The following is a 16,766-nucleotide window of genomic DNA, read 5'->3' as shown; positions in this document are numbered from 1 at the left end:
GTAATCATGTATAATCTATGTGTGTGTGTGTGTGTGTGTGTGTGTGTGTGTGTGTGTGTGTGTGTGTGTGTGTGTGTGTGTGTGCGCGCGTGTCAACATGATTGAAGGAGTTGGGATGTCAAGGGGGTTTATTTTAATGTAAAACCACTTTGGGCTGCATTTTTATATGTATGAAAGGTGCTATATAAATAAGCTGATTTGATTTGATTTAATGTAAATTCAATATTAATATAAATTAATGAATAATAAGCCTGCAGGACAGGACCAATGTTGTTGATAAGGACAAATCATGTCCAGATAAGTAGATAGGAAGAAAGTCAATTCTATCACTGAGTCCTGAATATAATAAAAAGCCTTTAATATTGCACAGCTGATGTTTATTTAGAAAAATATATTTTTTTTAAGTACACAATTCACATACACTCTTTTCAATGCTCTCCCTTAAATATGTTCTCTTATTTAACGGGTACATTAATGAACTCCGTGAACATTCCCTTTTCTTTTCTTTAATGTTGCTCCAAATCTTTTTATTTATAATTGTACATAGTGTACAAAGTACAAGAATTAAAGGCATTGATGATCAGGATAATACAAATATAAACATAAACATAAACAACATCCCCCATCCGCATCCCTGCAACAATATTACTGTACCAATCTAGTATTGATTGAGTTGGTAAGCAACCACTTTTATTACATGCATCACGTACATCTCATACAAATATCATATAACTAAGTAAAAGTGACTCAGAATGGTAGGAAAAACAATAATTAAAATAAAACAGCATGATAAACCACTAAATAGAAGAAAATGAGCAAGTGGTTGAGAGTGGTCCTCATGGGTTACAAATTATGCATAATACAGGATCAGTCATGTAGAACACCAAAATGAGTGACATCTTATTTCTCTATATAACTTAAAAAAGGTTTCCATGTAGCATCAAATTTTTGAATACATAATTTTATAGAGTATCTATAATCTTCTCTAGTACCAAATGCTATAAAAGGTAATTGGTCCACATCTTAAAGGTCGGGGGAAGTTTCTCCTTTCACTTCAAAAGTATTAATTGCCGAGCAAAAAAAAAGCTATCATATTCTTTGCCTGGCAATTGTGAGTGTTTTGTGGAGTTATTCCAAATATGGCAGTAATGGCAGAAAATACAATAGGTACTTAAACCAGAGCATATGCGAGACAGTGGCTGCTTGCATGCAACGATCACAAATGGGATCCACACTAGGTGCAAACTTTGCTAATCTCACTTTAGACCGATGAAGGCGATGCATGATCTTGAACTGGATAACTGTGTGCCGTAAGCAGATTGAAGAGGAATGTATTCTATCTAAAGCCCTTTCCCAAATTTCCTCAGGAAGTCCAAACCCCAAATTGCCCTCCCGTTGAGTTTTAATGATGTTAAAGGTTCCAGATGATACGTATTTAGTAGGGAATATATGTTCCCAATATTCCCTTTGGAACCTGAATTAAGCTTCAGAATGGAATTTAGGAGGGTGTTGGGTGGTTGGGAAAGTGAGAAAAAGATGTTGATATGAAACTAAGGAGCTGCAAAAATAAAATAAAAAAAGGCTGGGAGTTTGAGATGTTAAATTCAAGCTGTAGTTTATCAAAAGATGCAAAAATATTATCAATAAAAATATTCTCTCAATCTATCAGCCCATTCATAAAAAGCACCTTCTATGATTGATGGCATGAACTGGCGGCTTTTTGTTATAGGAGCACAAGTAGGTAGATCCCTGAGAGAAAAACTTTGTCTGAACTCTGTCAGAATTCTAAAAGAGTGTTTCACAGTTGGATGTGAGGTGAATTTACATATGGAATTCAAAAGAGGAAGTTTTGAGCATAGAAGTGAGTGTAAAGAAGCATGAAAACAAGAGGAGTTCTCCATTCGTAACCACTGAGGGGTAATGTCACCAGAAGGAGGGTCTTTCCAAAACAGCATAAACTGGAAGTTAGGGGGGGGGATAATCCTCCATGTTTAACATGCTGTTGTAAAATCCTTTTCCAGATCAGGGGGTTGTTCTTGTTCCATATAAATCCTGATACCAAATTGTTCACTGCCGTGAGATCCGACAGAGACACAGAAGCGAGCGGAAAAAGCAAAGGTGGGGGACTCATCATGTGTGTAAACAACGGCTGGTGTAACCCAGGACACATCTCCGTAAAGAAAGCCTCATGTTGCTAGCTGTTAGCCTGCGGCCATATTATCTGCCGAGGGAGTTCAGTCATGTGATCACCGTCTGTGTTTACATCCCTCCGAGAATGGACGCAGCCATTACCTGTGACAAGATCCACTCAGTCACTGCAAGGCTGCAGACACATCACCCTGATGCATTTATGATGATCTCTGGGGACTTAAATCACGCAACTTTGGACTCTAGTTTGGCTTTTTTTCACCAGGTTGTAGACTGTCCCACCAGAAACAACAGGACAATTGATCTCCTGTATGCTAATGTAAGGGATGCATACAGAGCAACTCCCCTCCCTCCACTTGGAAAGTCTGGTCAAAACCTAGTTCACCTACTGCCACTGCATACCCCCTTGGTCCAAACAGCCTGTGAAAACCCGCACCATCAGGAGGTGGTCCCCTGAGATGGAAAGTGCCCTGAGAGACTGTTACAACACCATAGTTGTTCAGGGTGAAGGGACGAGAGAGCCCCTGGCTCACTGCTTAACTTACGGGTGTCTTACACAAGAGAAATCAGCTCTGGCCCAATGCAAGGAAGTCGGCGCTTGAGGCCGACTGGCTACTTTTTCGGCAAGCACGTAACAGCTGCACCAGCGCTATTAGGGTAGCTAAATGAGAGTACTATTTATCACAGACAACTTAAACGACCCGAGGAAATTTTGGCATACCATAAAATCTCTTTCAGCCAATACCTGCTCTTCAGAGCTGCCTCCCACTATTGTTGTTGACTCCATCCCTATATCTGAGATGCTAAACTGTTTTAACAAACATTTCATAGCCTCCAGCTCCTTGTGTGATTCCTCTCGTGAAGTTAACCTACCTACTCAATCCCTCGTCAGCCCTGCAGCCAGGTAGCCAGGATTTCTCTTTCTCCCCCTTCTCTGTTAAATAGGTTCTTATGGCCTTGAAAGACCTAGACCCTCAAAAATCAGCAGGTCCAGATAACCTCCCCCCTTACTTCTTACGTTTGTCTGCGCACATTATAGCTCAACCGGTATCTCACATTTTTAATCCTTCTATCCAGAGCAACATTACTCCTAAAGTGTGGAAAACCTCCTATGTGCTCCCTCTCCTGAAAGGGGGAGACCACACTTTATTGGATAATTACAGACCCATCTCTAAGCTCTCTATTTTAGCAAAAGTGCTTGAAAGGCTGGTGAATGACCAGGTCAAGGATTACCTGAACCCGAACAATATTTTATCACCTTTTCAATCCGGCTTTAGGAAACAGCATAGTACTGCAACTGCTGCCATTAAGGTAATAAATAATATGTTGGCAGCCATGGACGCCAAGAAATATTGTGCGGCTTTTTTTATCGGTCTTTCAAAGGCATTTGATACAGTCGATCACAGGATTTTGAGTCAGCGACTGACCACCATTGGATTGTCAGACCATGCAGTTGGCTGGTTTTCTAACTATCTTTCCAACCATAAACAGCGTGTGCAGTCCGATGGCCTTTGCTCCGAGTTCCTAAACACTGTAAATGGTGTGCCGCAAGGTTCTGTCTTAGGACCAACTCTCTATACCATCTATATAAATGAGATGGGCCAACATATTAATGCATCTGTACATCTTTATGCTGACGACACAGTTGTCTATTGTTGTGCATCTTCTGTTGACCAGGTGTTCACTGACTTGCAGTCTGCTTTTGACACCATTCAGGCGCAATTATTCCAACTAAGGCTAGTTCTAAATGCAGGTAAAACCAAGATGGTGTACTTTTCTAATAAAAGGAAGGTACCTGCTGTTCTACCCAGTATTATGTCTGCTCAGGGTATCCCCATTGAGTCTGTGGCCACTTACAAATATATAGGCATCACAATGGATGATAGCCGTTCTTTTAAATGTCATGTTGACCAGTTACTGAAGAAATTGAGTTTAAAGCTGGGGTTTTTTCTTCAGAAATAGAGCCTTTTTCTCTTTTAAAGCCAGAAAACATATTATTGAGGCCACTTTCTTGCCACTCCTGAATTATGGGGATGTTGTATATATAAATGCCTCTGCTCACTCCCTGCAACTGCTGGATGCCGCATATCACGGGGCCTTGAGATTCATAACTGGCTGTAAACCCCTCAAACATCACTGTACATTGTACTCTCTCACAAACTGGTCTTCACTTTCCATGCGCAGAACCACTCACTGGTATCTATTTATCTATAAATCCATTATCGGACTGCTCCTCTCTTATTTGTCAATGTATCCGGTACAGAAACAGCCCGATCGCAGCCTCCGGTCCCTGGACGTCATCTCGTTTACCATCCCGTGAATCCGTACTGAACTTGGCAAGAAGGCATTTTCCTATGCTGCGCCTGCAACCTGGAACAAGCTCCAGCAGAGGCTGAAGCTGTCTAGCTTTATTTCTCTAGGGGACTTCAAATTGCTTGTAGTTAGGCTGTTGAGACAGTCTGTGGGGGTCTGCACTTGTACATAACTTAACTTGTACTTAACTTGTTCTTTGCCCTTTGCAGTTTGTACTGTATTATTTTACTGTTTGTGTTCTGTGTTGTGTCTCCTGTATGTTCAGTTGGTCTGTAACTTTGTGTTTTGCTGCTGCCTACCTGAACAGGTCTCTCTTGCAAATGAGACCCTGGGTCTCAATGAGATTTTACCTGTATAAATAAAGGTTAATAATAAATAAATAATCTTGGATGTGTTGATTGACCCGCACAGGGAGGACATAGAGGGGATGAAACAATGTCTGACGGAGTACCTTAACTTTCTGTGCAGACGTGGTCTCCCCTGACAAGACAGTCCGCTGTTACCCTAATAACAAGCCATGGGTAACGCTGGAAATTAAGGCTGTCCTCAACAAAAAGAAGGCTTCATTTAGGAGCAGGGACAGGGAGGCCATGAAGGCAGCACAGCAGGAGGTGAAGCATTGTGTGAGGGAAGCTAAGGGAAGCTACAGGAGAAAGGTGGAGCAGAAGGTAATGGAGAACAACATGAGGGAGGTCTGGGAAGATGTGAGGATCATCACAGGTCACAACACAAAGACCAGAGCTACAGGGGGGACAATGGAGAGGGCGAACGAGCTGAATGACTTCTTCAACAGGTTTAACCAGCCCTTGTCCCCCTCACCCCGACCCCCACTGCAGCCATCTCTCGAATAATTTCACACTTCTGTAGGTTCATTTTGCATCCTGATATATTGCCGAATTCTTTGAGCAGGTTGAGAGTAATTGGTAGACTAGTTAAAGGATGGGACAGATATAAAAGAATATCATCAGCATATAGGATACCTTATTATCTAAGTCATATCTCTGTATTCCCTTTATATTGATTTCACCACGTAATGATAGAGCCAGCAACAGTGGCGACAGAGGGCAACCCTGCCGGATGCCACGATGGAGAGGGAAGTAAGAGGAGAGATTATTGTTTGTTCGAACAGCAGCAAGTGGAGAAGAATACAGAACCTTAATCCAGGAGATTAATTTTTCACCAAAGCCAAATTGTTTGAGAGTGTAGAAGAGATAATCCCACTCCACCCGATCAAACGCCTTCTCAGCGTCAAGTGATAGTAATATTTCTGGGATGTCGGGTGGTGTGGGACCAAAAAAAATATTGTATAGGCATCTTATGTTAAAAAAAAGAGTGATGCCTTTAATGAAGGCAGTTTGATTGTCGGCTATAATTAAGGACAGGACTGACTCCAGGCGACAGGTCAATATTTTGGAAAGGATTTTACTGTCTACATTTAAGAGTGAAATAGGACGGTATGAGCCACAATCTAGAAGGTTTTTATCTTTTTTAGGAATAAGGGAGATGATCGCTTGTCGCATAGTTAGAGGGAGAGAACCTGTGGCGTGTGACTCCTTGAAGACAGAGAGAAGGACAGGAGACAGTTGGTCTGCAAAAATTTCTTTTTTAAATCTCTCGGGAGTCCATCGGGTCCTGGGGATTTCCCAGCTTGCATGAGCTTAATTGCATTCATTAGTTCCTGTACAGAAAATGGTTTGTCCAGCTCGGATGCAGTTTCATCATTAATTGTGGGGAAATTTATTTTCCTGAAAAAGGAAAAGAGATTCGCTGTCATACAGCTTCGAGTAGAATCTGTGAAAACATTAATTAATCTCGGAATGATTTATATGCTTAGTGCCCGTTTCATCATTTATCTCTGCTATAGTCCTATCCACAGTGTTATGATGGAGCTGATGGGCAAGAATATTCCCTATCTTTTCACCACATTCGTATGTTTTATTCTGTGATTTATTTCTTAGGTTTTCAATGTGTTTTGTTGATAGCAGATTAAACTCAGTCTGAAGAGTTAATCGCAGTTTGAATAAATCATCGTATGATATTAATTGTCCCCTCAAGTACGCCTTCATGGATTCCCCCGCTGTTAAAGGAGACATTTACTGGGGTCTGGTTATGGTCAAGAAAGAAAGTTATTTTTCCGAAGAGATAAATTTAATAAAGTCCTCATCTGAAAGTAGTAAAGTGTTAAGACGCCAGGGGTGATAGTTGGCATGGGAAATTGGTGAAAAAAAACTGAAATAATAATGGCTTGGTACTCACACCTTCTTATTAGTGAGAGAAGGGTTTTATCCAAAAATAAATAGTCTATGCGTGAATATGTTCCGTGGACCGGAGAAAAGAAGGAATAGCTTCTGGCTGTAGGATTTCAAAGGTCCATGCATCAGCTATACCATTTGTATTAAGAAAAAGCTGCAATTGAGACGCTGCTCTGGATTTGGATGCAGTCCTAGACGAGCTACGATCCAGAGTAGGTGATAATGTGCAGTTCATAGCCCCACCGAGGATAAGATGGTGTGTATCTATGTTGGGTATATAAGCAAAGAAATGTATAAAAAAAGAGTTGTAATCTCAATGTGGTGCATATACGTTAGCTAGGATAACTGGTGTGTTATACAATTTGCTGACTACAATTATATAGCGTCCTGAGGAGTCTGTTTCAACCTTTGACATAACAAATGGGACATTCTTATTAATAAGGATGGCCACACCTCTAGATTTGGAATTAAAATTAGAATTATATGATTGCCCGATCCATTCTCCCCTGAGTCCAAAATGGTCAAAGGTTCTCCTGGAGAAAGGCAATTCCCGCCTTTAATTCCCTCAAATGAGTTAATACTTTCTTCCGTTTAGTGGGGTGGTTCAAGGATTTTACATTCAAGCTTACAAAGGTTACGTCAAAACTAGCGATTTGTTTGAAAAATCTGTGTTAGCCATAGCCATATTCAAAGCAGACAGATTAGTTTTGCATTAAGACTACCTGTATTTATACTTTCAAAAGTGTTGAGAGGATGTTTAAAAGACAAGTAAGTGAACCAAGAGAAAAAGAAAAAAAACCTGATTGTAATCCCAGGTACAGCAAATCCCCAACCCTCACCTAAAAGAACAAAGTGATTCCCAAACCCCTTTCAACAGTATCTACACATTTAAGTGCTTGTGTGAGGATACACTAGCTCTAAAAGAACAAACCCTGCTATAGAACATAGTTTTGTATAAGTTAGTTCGCTTTTGTGTTTGTTTTGTTTTATCTATTTTAAAGACAAGAAAAATTTCTTCAGTTGTCTAAGTGTAGACAGAAAGAAAAATGATACCGAGACACAACAGTATTCTGACCAGTCAAATTATTATATCTGTGTAGGTACTCTAGGTTAATTCATTCAAAGGTGTGACTATCAAATGAAATATTTAAAAAATAAAATTAATAAAGAAAAATTAATAAAAATTAATGAATTGAAATTATTAACAACTTCACACTGAGAACCAATCAAATGTAGGGCCTTGACTCACGTTCATATTGAGTATTCTCATAAACTTATCGTTAATCAAGTAAATATTAGCTATCACCAATAATTATCAAAGATAATAATAAAATTTACTCTAGTTAAACTAGTTCCTCGGGGCACCACCATCACAGACGGAGTGACAACTAATATAAAAGTCTCATTAATTATATTAAACTACTAATTAAGGGTTGAACACAGATAAATGTTATAGTTTACTCAGTTGAAGGATTTAAAAGTTATTTTCTTAGTAGAGGCTGGCTCATTCATCTTTGTGCAATATTAAAAAAACAGACATATTGTAAACACAAACATTTATTAACAAATTAATAAATGAACAAACAAAACACACAATAAACTAAAGCTAAACAACAAATGTGTGATCCTACTCCACACAGGCCATGTTCAGAAACTATGGACAGCGGGCAGCTGGTCCCTGGATCCAGCAGATGATGTCAACACCAGAGGTCAGGTTAGCCAATGGACTAACAGTTTGGGGTTCCTTGGAGAGTTCACACCTGGGTGTGACCTGTTGGGGGAGAGTTTGTCTGTGACCATGCGCTCAGGGACAAAGGCTGCCAGGCTTTCGGGCCTAGTCTTTTCCTTTGTTTGATCAGGCTGAGGCCTTCTCATAATCAAACTGAATGTTCACACTAATCCAGAAATGAACAATCATCTTTAGGATGCCGGTTGTAACTACATCTGTTACAAACAAAAAAAGAGTGAAAAACAGCAGTTCTGATACCTTAGGTGCTCTCTACTTCTTCATTTGGAAAGGACGGGAGCGATTCGGCTGTAGAGTGTGTCTGTCGAGATGATGTGTTCATTCAGACATAGAATTTACCTATTCTCACTCATTTTAAGTCATGGTCAGTCTTTTGAAGATTGTGGATTTCACGTCTTCTCCCCTGGGTTTGTTATGCGTAATCCGGAGTAGCCAGTAACAGGAACTGGAGTGATTCAGAGCAGACTTTCTTCTCCAGTGTGTGTTAACGGGGAAGGCCCAGGAACCTATTCTGCTTTATCGATGTCAGACAGTAAAAGCTATCTGATGGTGAAACAGGCTGTATTAAAGGCTTATGAACTGGTACCAGAGGCATATCGGCAGAAGTTTAGGGGCATCCGGAGACAGGACTGGGAAACATTCTGAATTTGCTCGTGAACTGTCTACTCCTTTTGGTCGTTGGCTGTTGGCTTCTTAGGTTAAGAGCTTTTAACAACTGTGTGAATTGGTTTTGGTGGAACAATTCAGGGAAACCCTTCCTGAGAACCTGACCACTTATCTGAGTGAGAGGAGTGCTGGAACTTTAGCTGAGGCTGCTGTTTTAGCCAACAAATATGCTCAGACTCAAAAAGTCACGGGGGAAATTGGACGTAAGGGCGGAGTTGGTGGTTATCCTAGGAGTTCAGTGAGTGACTCTCCTGCTTTCAAAACAACTAGCAATGTTGGAAAATGGGATTCTAGTCGAACTTGTAACTATTGTTCGGGCAAAGGTCACTGGAAAGTGGACTGTCCTGCTTTAAGGTCCAAGCACAAGTCTCATACAGGCTTGTGAAACCTGCAGCCTTAGTTGCTCCTGTGCGAGGGCCGGTGAACATGCTACGTGAGAAAGCTGAGGCCATCACTGCAGTACAGCAGCACACTAAGCCTGTACCACTTGTTTCCCGCCTGTCATCTGAGAAGCCGTTGTGCCCCCCTGAGAAATCCTTTTCTCTGAACACTTTAGAGAAAAAAAAAAGCAGTGACCAGGTTGAAGATATTGATCCTGGTTATCGAAAACATGTGAGTGAGGGGGTTGTTTGATTGGTAGGGAGTGAGGAAAAAGTTCCAGTCAAAATCTTGCTCTGGACTCTTTCATTGTAGCCTCTGTGTTGCCATTTTCAACAGACACTGCCACTGGAGAGTGCTGGTGAAAGGTATGGGGTTGAATGTGTTTCCAGTGCCTCTGCATAGGGTTGTCCTCTGTTCAGATCTGGTTAAAGGGGAGGTGTCTTTGGCAGTGCGGCCGGCTCTTCCAGTTCAAGGGGTGCAGGTGAATTTAGGAAATGATCTGATCGATGGTCCATTTCCTGAATTTCCTCCCACACTGGTTGTTACCTCTTCTCCAGCTGTTGGCCAGATTGAGGGTGACGAATACAAACAGATTTTTCCAGTGTGTGTGGTCACAAGGTCACAGACTCTAAACAAAAATTAGTTGATGGTTAAAGAAAAGAAGATATCACATGTCCAATTTTCTTTACCTGCCTTTCCATTCTCTATCTCAAAAGCTGAGCTGATACAGGAGCAGCAGAGGGATCTTGCTCCGACCAAGTTGTTCCAGCAAATGCGTCCAGTGGAGGAGAGGGAGACTGTGGCACAGGGGTATTTCTTGGAAGATGACATGTTGGTGAGGAAATGGTTGCCCCAGGGTGAAGAATTTGTCGGTGATGCCATTTTCCAGATTGTGGTTGTCTGGACTGAGGGCTGGTTTATTGAAAACTGCTCATGATATGGGTGCGGGACATGCTGGAGTTAAAAAGACCTATGACAAAGTTTTGCGGTATTTTTATTGGCCTCGACTGAAGAAAGACATCTCTGCCTATATTAAAACATGCCATACCTGTCAGCTCACAGGAAAACCAAACCAGTGCATTAAGCCAGCTCCTTTGCAGTCTACAACGGTTGCAAATCAACCATTTGAACATGTGTTAATTGATTGTGTTGGCCAAGTCCAAGTCTGGAAGTGTGTATCTTTTTACAGTACTGTGCCAGACAACCCGTTATCCAGCTGCTTTTCCCCTGCGCAACATAACAACTAAGTCAGTGTTGAAAGCTTTGACACAGCTCATGTCTGTTTTTGGTATTCCTGAGGTTGTTCAAAGCGATCAAGGAACCAATTTTACATCAGGGATGTTTGCAGATACAATGGGAAAGCTTCATATTAAACACATCCAGTCAACTGCTTATCACCCAAAGAGTCAGGGGGCCATTGAACGTTTTCATCAAACTCTCAAGTCACTTTTGCACTCATATTGTACTGAGTTGAGTCGTGACGGGGAGGAAGGGCTGCCATCGCTAATGCTGGCGGCTCCTGAGGTCACACAAGAGAGCACTGGTTTTAGCCCAAATGACCTTGTGTTTGGTCACAATTCATGGTCCTTTGGCTGTGTTATAGTCTGATTGGAAGAAATCTCCTCCTCCGGAAAAACTAACAGATTATGTAAATGGGTTCAAGAGACGGTTGTATGAGTCGGTAAAAATGGCAAAACTAAATTTAGAAAAGGCTCAAGGCAAGATGAAGCGACTGTATGATCGACGGGTTGAAGTGCGTGTCTTTTGCCCCAGGGATCAGGTCCTGGCCAACCTCCCAGTCGTGGGATCTCCTTTTCAGGCTAGGTTTGGGGGGCCTTATTCTGTTGTTCGACAGGTTACAGATCTGAATTATCTGATTTCCACTCCTGACAGACGGAAGACTACACAAGTGTGTCATGTTAATATGTTGAAACCCTATTTTCCACGTGCTAGTGGGAGGGAAGTGAAGCTAGTGGCTTTGGTGTCTTCAGTGGGGAGAGAAGATTGAGAGTCCATATGTCGGTGTGTTGCAGGGCAGGCTTAAAAATTCAGAGTCCCTGAGAAATCTGGATAGATTGGTGGGACATCTAACATTACATGTTAGAGCACAAGATTGCTGAGCCGTCATGATCTAGCTGGGCTTGCCAGTGTGTGCTGGTTACTAAACCTGACAAAACTTTCAGGCCTTCAGGTACTGATTTTCGTAAAGTGAATAACGTCACAAAGCCAGATTCTTATCCACTTTCCCGTATGGAGGATTGTGTTGATCAAGTGGGCACTGCAAAATATGTCAGCAAATTTGATCTCTTAAAGGGATATTGGCAGGTGCCATTGTCAAAACGTGCTCAAGAAATTGCTGCATTCATAACACCCTCAGGCCTGTACTCGTACACTGTCATGCCATTTGGCTTAAGAAATGCTCCTGCCACCTTTCAGCGGCTTATGAACCAAGTGGTAGCAGGTTTAAAGGGGTGTGCAGTATATTTAGACTATGTTGTCATCTACAGTAAAACCTGGGCAGAACATGTTGATCAGATCCGTGCTTTGTTTGAGCGGCTGGCTTGGGCCAACCTAACTATTAAATTGGCAAAGTGAGTTTGCCCAAGGTACAGTGATGTTGGAATAAATGTGCATAAAGTAATCTCATATTTACTCAAATTGCCTTTACATATAATCTAACCTTACTTGGTGTGTGTGTATAGCCAATTTGTGCAGAGGTGATTTGCAGGTCAAGGAAATCAGATAAGCGTGACTGTTGATGAGTCACCAAAAAGGTCTCTGTGAAAACACAGACCCTGCTCAACTGATTAATGACAGGACATGTTTTAAGGCTTCCTTAGAGTTGTAAAGTCATAAAGACAATGAATTGTCCATATGTCTCGAGTTGCAGCTGTGTGACCCCTCACCTTAAGAGGGATAATTCATTGTAATATTGGAACCACCAAAAGCCAATAAAAAGGAGGGGTACGGCAGAGTGTGCTTCAGAGCGGTAGGAGGTTGTAGCTGAACACATCTCTGTCCGTTCTCCTTCCAAGTAAAACATATAACTCTTGTCTTTCTCTCTTTTGTTAAGCTTTGGGTGTTTTAGGTTGCTTTAACCTGACAAGTGATTTATTTGGGAAAGGTCGTTGGCCAGGGTAGGGTGCGTCCTGTAAGAGCTAAAGTCATGGCCATTGATCAGTTTCCAACTCCCACCACTAGGAAAGAGCTGATGCGGTTTCTGGATATGGTGGGTTACTACCAAGGATTTTGCAAGAATTTCTCCACTGTAGTTGCACCTCTTACCAACCTCCTGAGTTCAAAGGTTAAATTTGACTGGTCCTCTCAGTGTCAACTTGTTAAAAATCTCATTTCCTCAGCTCCTGTCTTGGCAGCTCCCCGTTTAGGTGATCCCTTCCACCTTCAGGTCGATGCCAGCAATTTGGGGGCTGGAGCAACACTTCTGCAGGCTGGTCCTGATGGTATTGACCATCCAGTTTGGTTTTTCTCCAGAAAATTCAACTCTAATCAGTTGAATTACTCTGTTTGTTGAAAAAGAGGCCCTGGCCCTCATTTCGGCCCTACAACATTTTGAAGTATATGTTGGTGGCGATAGAACCCTGGTAGTGTATACTGATCACAATCCGCTAACGTTCCTGCACTCATTACAAAATCCAAATCAACGTCTGATGAGGTGGTGCTTGTTTTTACAGCCCTTTAACCTTGATATTCGTCATATCAAAGGGTCAGAGAATATTGTTGCTGATGCCCTGTCACGTGCTCTGTCTTAAGGGAACAGTGTCCATGTATTCTTTCAGCTGAGCCTCTCTCCCCACTCTTAATTTGCTTCTTAGGTACCAAAGTTGCTGAGTTGAAGGAGATTGAGGAGGCAGTTGGGAGTGTACTTGTATTACTGTGTTAAATGACTATGTTGTGACTGTGTTTTGCAGGACAAGACTTCCACTAGTGTCTTGGATAACCTTCGCGTCCTCATCTTTATGGGGGGGGGGGGTGACGTCCCTGTACTTTCTGCTTCTCTAAGGGCGCACTCACACTGTCCTTCCGCACCGGGCCAAAAACGTTTTTTCAGCTAAAGCCTAGTGCGTTTGAGCAGTGTGAGTGCACCCGCTCCGCGCATAACTGCGGGACCACTGAGGGACCATACGCATACATTTAACCACAACAACAATGGCGCCGAAAGGTTCACGTTGGTGTGATGCGGAGGTGGAGTGTTTACTGCAGATTTTGGTCGGATGAAAATATAAGATGCACAATAACTCTGAGGTCTATGGAAAGATTTGTAAACAAAGCGACGCATCGCGATGATATCAATCAATGCGTGTGACGTGTTACGGCGTGATGACGTATGGACAGCAAGAAGCATTTGCGCGAGGCCCAGGCAGTGTGAGTACAAACGGGCCTGGGGCGCGGGGGGAGAGGGAGGGGGGACAAGTACCCTAAAGCCCGGGGCACGATGCGGAAGGACAGTGTGAGTGCGCCCTAAGTGCCTTTCAGGAAAGCCTGGAAGCAGTGGGCCGTCCTAAGCAGACCACACCGTAGGGTGTGGCTTTATTGATAAAAGGCCGCCTCAATCAGTCTGCTCTCTCTCTCTCTCTGGTGACTGAGCAGCTGACTGCTGCTATGGCCTACAACCTACTGTAGTGTTTGTCTCTTATATACATATACATACACATACACATTCACACACACACCTGCACCCACACACACTCCATTTGATGCAACACATACTCACGTTATGTTCCTTTTGGGTTGTTTAGTTAAATAAACAATGCATCATATTCAGAGCTCTGTGTCTTTTCTTCTTTGTTTCAACCTGAGAGCCAGGGTTGTAACAACACACAAGGTATAGTCTTGAGCCTGTGAATGTTCTCATTCGTCCAGGTCATCGTTATCCTCAAAGCAATTTCAGTCAGAAACAACTGGACTGGTTGTTTGTCTAGGAAGACGTTTCACCTCTCATCCAAGAGGCTTCATCAGTTCATGTACGCATCTGACCAGGCTGGGACTGGTCCAACTAACTGGTGTGGAGATCCAGGTATTTAACCTCTCACAAGGCCGATGATGTCACTGACACCCTTTGTGCTCCAAGTGCCCACGCCCGTCGTTAGAGTGACAGTCGTTGGTGGGCAGTTGGTTTCAACCTCGTTAGTGCTCTATTGAGTCTGAACGACAGTCGTTGGGGTCACCCGGGCCATGTGTGAACAGTTGTCCTTTGAGGTTAGATTGTTGAATCTGTAAAAGAAGCCATCTATGTAAAAGTGGAGAAACCATCGCTAAACAGAGGAGGGGGTCTGAGACACCACTTATCTCCAATTTACAATGCCGCCCTTTCATCCCTTCCCAGGAGATTCAACAATCTAACCTCAAAGGACAACTGTTCACACATGGCCCGGGTGACCCCAACGACTGTCGTTCAGACTCAATAGAACACTAACGAGGTTGAAACCAACTGCCCACCAACGACTGTCACTCTAACGACGGGCGTGGGCACTTGGAGCACAAAGGGTGTCAGTGACATCATCGGCCTTGTGAGAGGTTAAATACCTGGATCTCCACACCAGTTAGTTGGACCAGTCCCAGCCTGGTCAGATGCGTACATGAACTGATGAAGCCTCTTGGATGAGAGGTGAAACGTCTTCCTAGACAAACAACCAGTCCAGTTGTTTTTGACTGAAATTGCTTTGAGGATATAGTCTTGAGGTTATATACTGTAATTTGACCAGCAGATGGCAGTGTGTGGTATTATTAAAGCTCTGATTAATAAAACCATTTTCAACACTGTGTTGAACTGAGAGATCCAGTTCACTGCAAATGTGCCTTTGTGCCGGCAATGTGTCTACCTAAAAGAGGTGTGATTAGGATGACGGAGGTTTTGTTTTGCAGTGTGTACATACATGGGTTTCGAGGCCTCAGCCTGGTCCGTCTGCAGTTTATGTCCTCCCTCCACCTCCATGGTGCAGTAAACAATCCTGTTTGGAGCCAAGGACTTCAGACCTTGGACCTCCATGATCACCACCTGCACACAAGCACAATTTTTTCTTATCAAAAGGGTCGGTATGATATCTCACAAAATATGATGAGTTCTATTTAACGTTGTGAAACAGTGACCAGCACATGACGGGTGAGTTTCGGCACCAAAAAGTCACAGTCAAGTACCCTAGGTAAAAGTTCTGTGTATCTGGAACCATTGACCACCCTGTCTTTCCACCACCCTGAACAAAGTTCTCCCGCCATCTTCCAGCAGCATGCAGCTAAATCAGGTGACTCTCAGCTCAAGGACAGCAAGCTTCCATGGCATAAAGGGGACTGGAGCACACTGATCTGCAGCCTTTAATTGTGAAAACAGACTAACTTTTCAATACTGCTGTATCTTCATTGAGTCCAAATGGACCTTTATATTGTGGCTGGCTGTACTCACACCCTTGCAAAAGTCTTTCAATCAGCCTACCACTACATCATAAAATGGCTGGCCAGCAACATTGTCTGACTCCAACAATGTTCCGAACGTCAAATATGAATTGATGCCATCATATCGGAGAAACAGGGTACCACAATTTAATTAGATCACTCTTTTGTGTGTCAGTCCATTCTAAAATTAAATATGAAGCCCCCCCCCCCCTTTTTTTTTTTTTAAAGAAAAGGAAAACAAAACAAACATAAACAACAAACATTATTTTTTTGGTTTGTTTTTGCCAGTAATGAAACACAAAATAACCAACAAAATATTCAAACAGTTTAACATGTCCGAAAAGGAGTAGTAAGAAGAATAACTTATTTAAGACTACTTAATCACATTATAATCCTTTTTAAATCTATTTAATTATATATAGTTTAGACATTTTGTCTGGACACTTTATTATTATTTTTTTTTTTATCATTATTTTATTTTTAACATTTTGATTTTGATTTTTTATTGTTATTTTAATTTTTTTATAGTACATCTTTATAAACTGTGACTATGACTTCCTTCTGCCTCTCTGTATTTTATGAAGATTTTTATACAACTGAATCAGACTTGTACATTGCCTCAACTCCACACACATACTGTTCCATAGTCTTACCCCCTGGATGGAAATACAGAAGGATTTCATTGTCGTACACACAATGAAAGTTTTCAAATATTTTTTCCCCCTCAGATTATAACCCCCCTCTCTACTGAAGAATAGTCTTTGCAAATTACCAGGTAATAACATATTATTTGCTTTGAAAATTATTTGTGCCGTTTTTAATTCTATAATATCGATGACTTTTATTGTTTT

At 42.0% G+C, this 16,766-nt stretch overlaps 1 protein-coding gene across 4 annotated transcripts in view; it reads right to left on the bottom strand.

The window, feature by feature from the left end:
- The window catches only part of LOC310965643 (calcium-dependent secretion activator 1), a gene marked incomplete at both ends in the record, with an annotated part of 320,144 nt that overhangs the window by 196,871 nt on the left and 106,507 nt on the right, over window positions 1–16,766 (bottom strand). For all 4 annotated transcript variants that reach the window (XM_083939356.1, XM_083939353.1, XM_083939354.1 and 1 more), the window contains one exon: window positions 15,402–15,523. In XM_083939356.1, the coding sequence (XP_083795482.1) occupies window positions 15,402–15,523 (122 nt within the window). The remainder of the gene's footprint in view (window positions 1–15,401; window positions 15,524–16,766) is intronic.

This window comes from Echiichthys vipera, assembly GCF_963691815.1.
Source record: "Echiichthys vipera genome assembly, chromosome: X".
In the NCBI taxonomy this organism is placed as follows: domain Eukaryota; kingdom Metazoa; phylum Chordata; class Actinopteri; order Perciformes; family Trachinidae; genus Echiichthys; species Echiichthys vipera.
The sequence above is the reverse complement of the archived record's forward strand: the minus strand, read 5'-3'. Positions and strand labels throughout refer to the sequence as shown.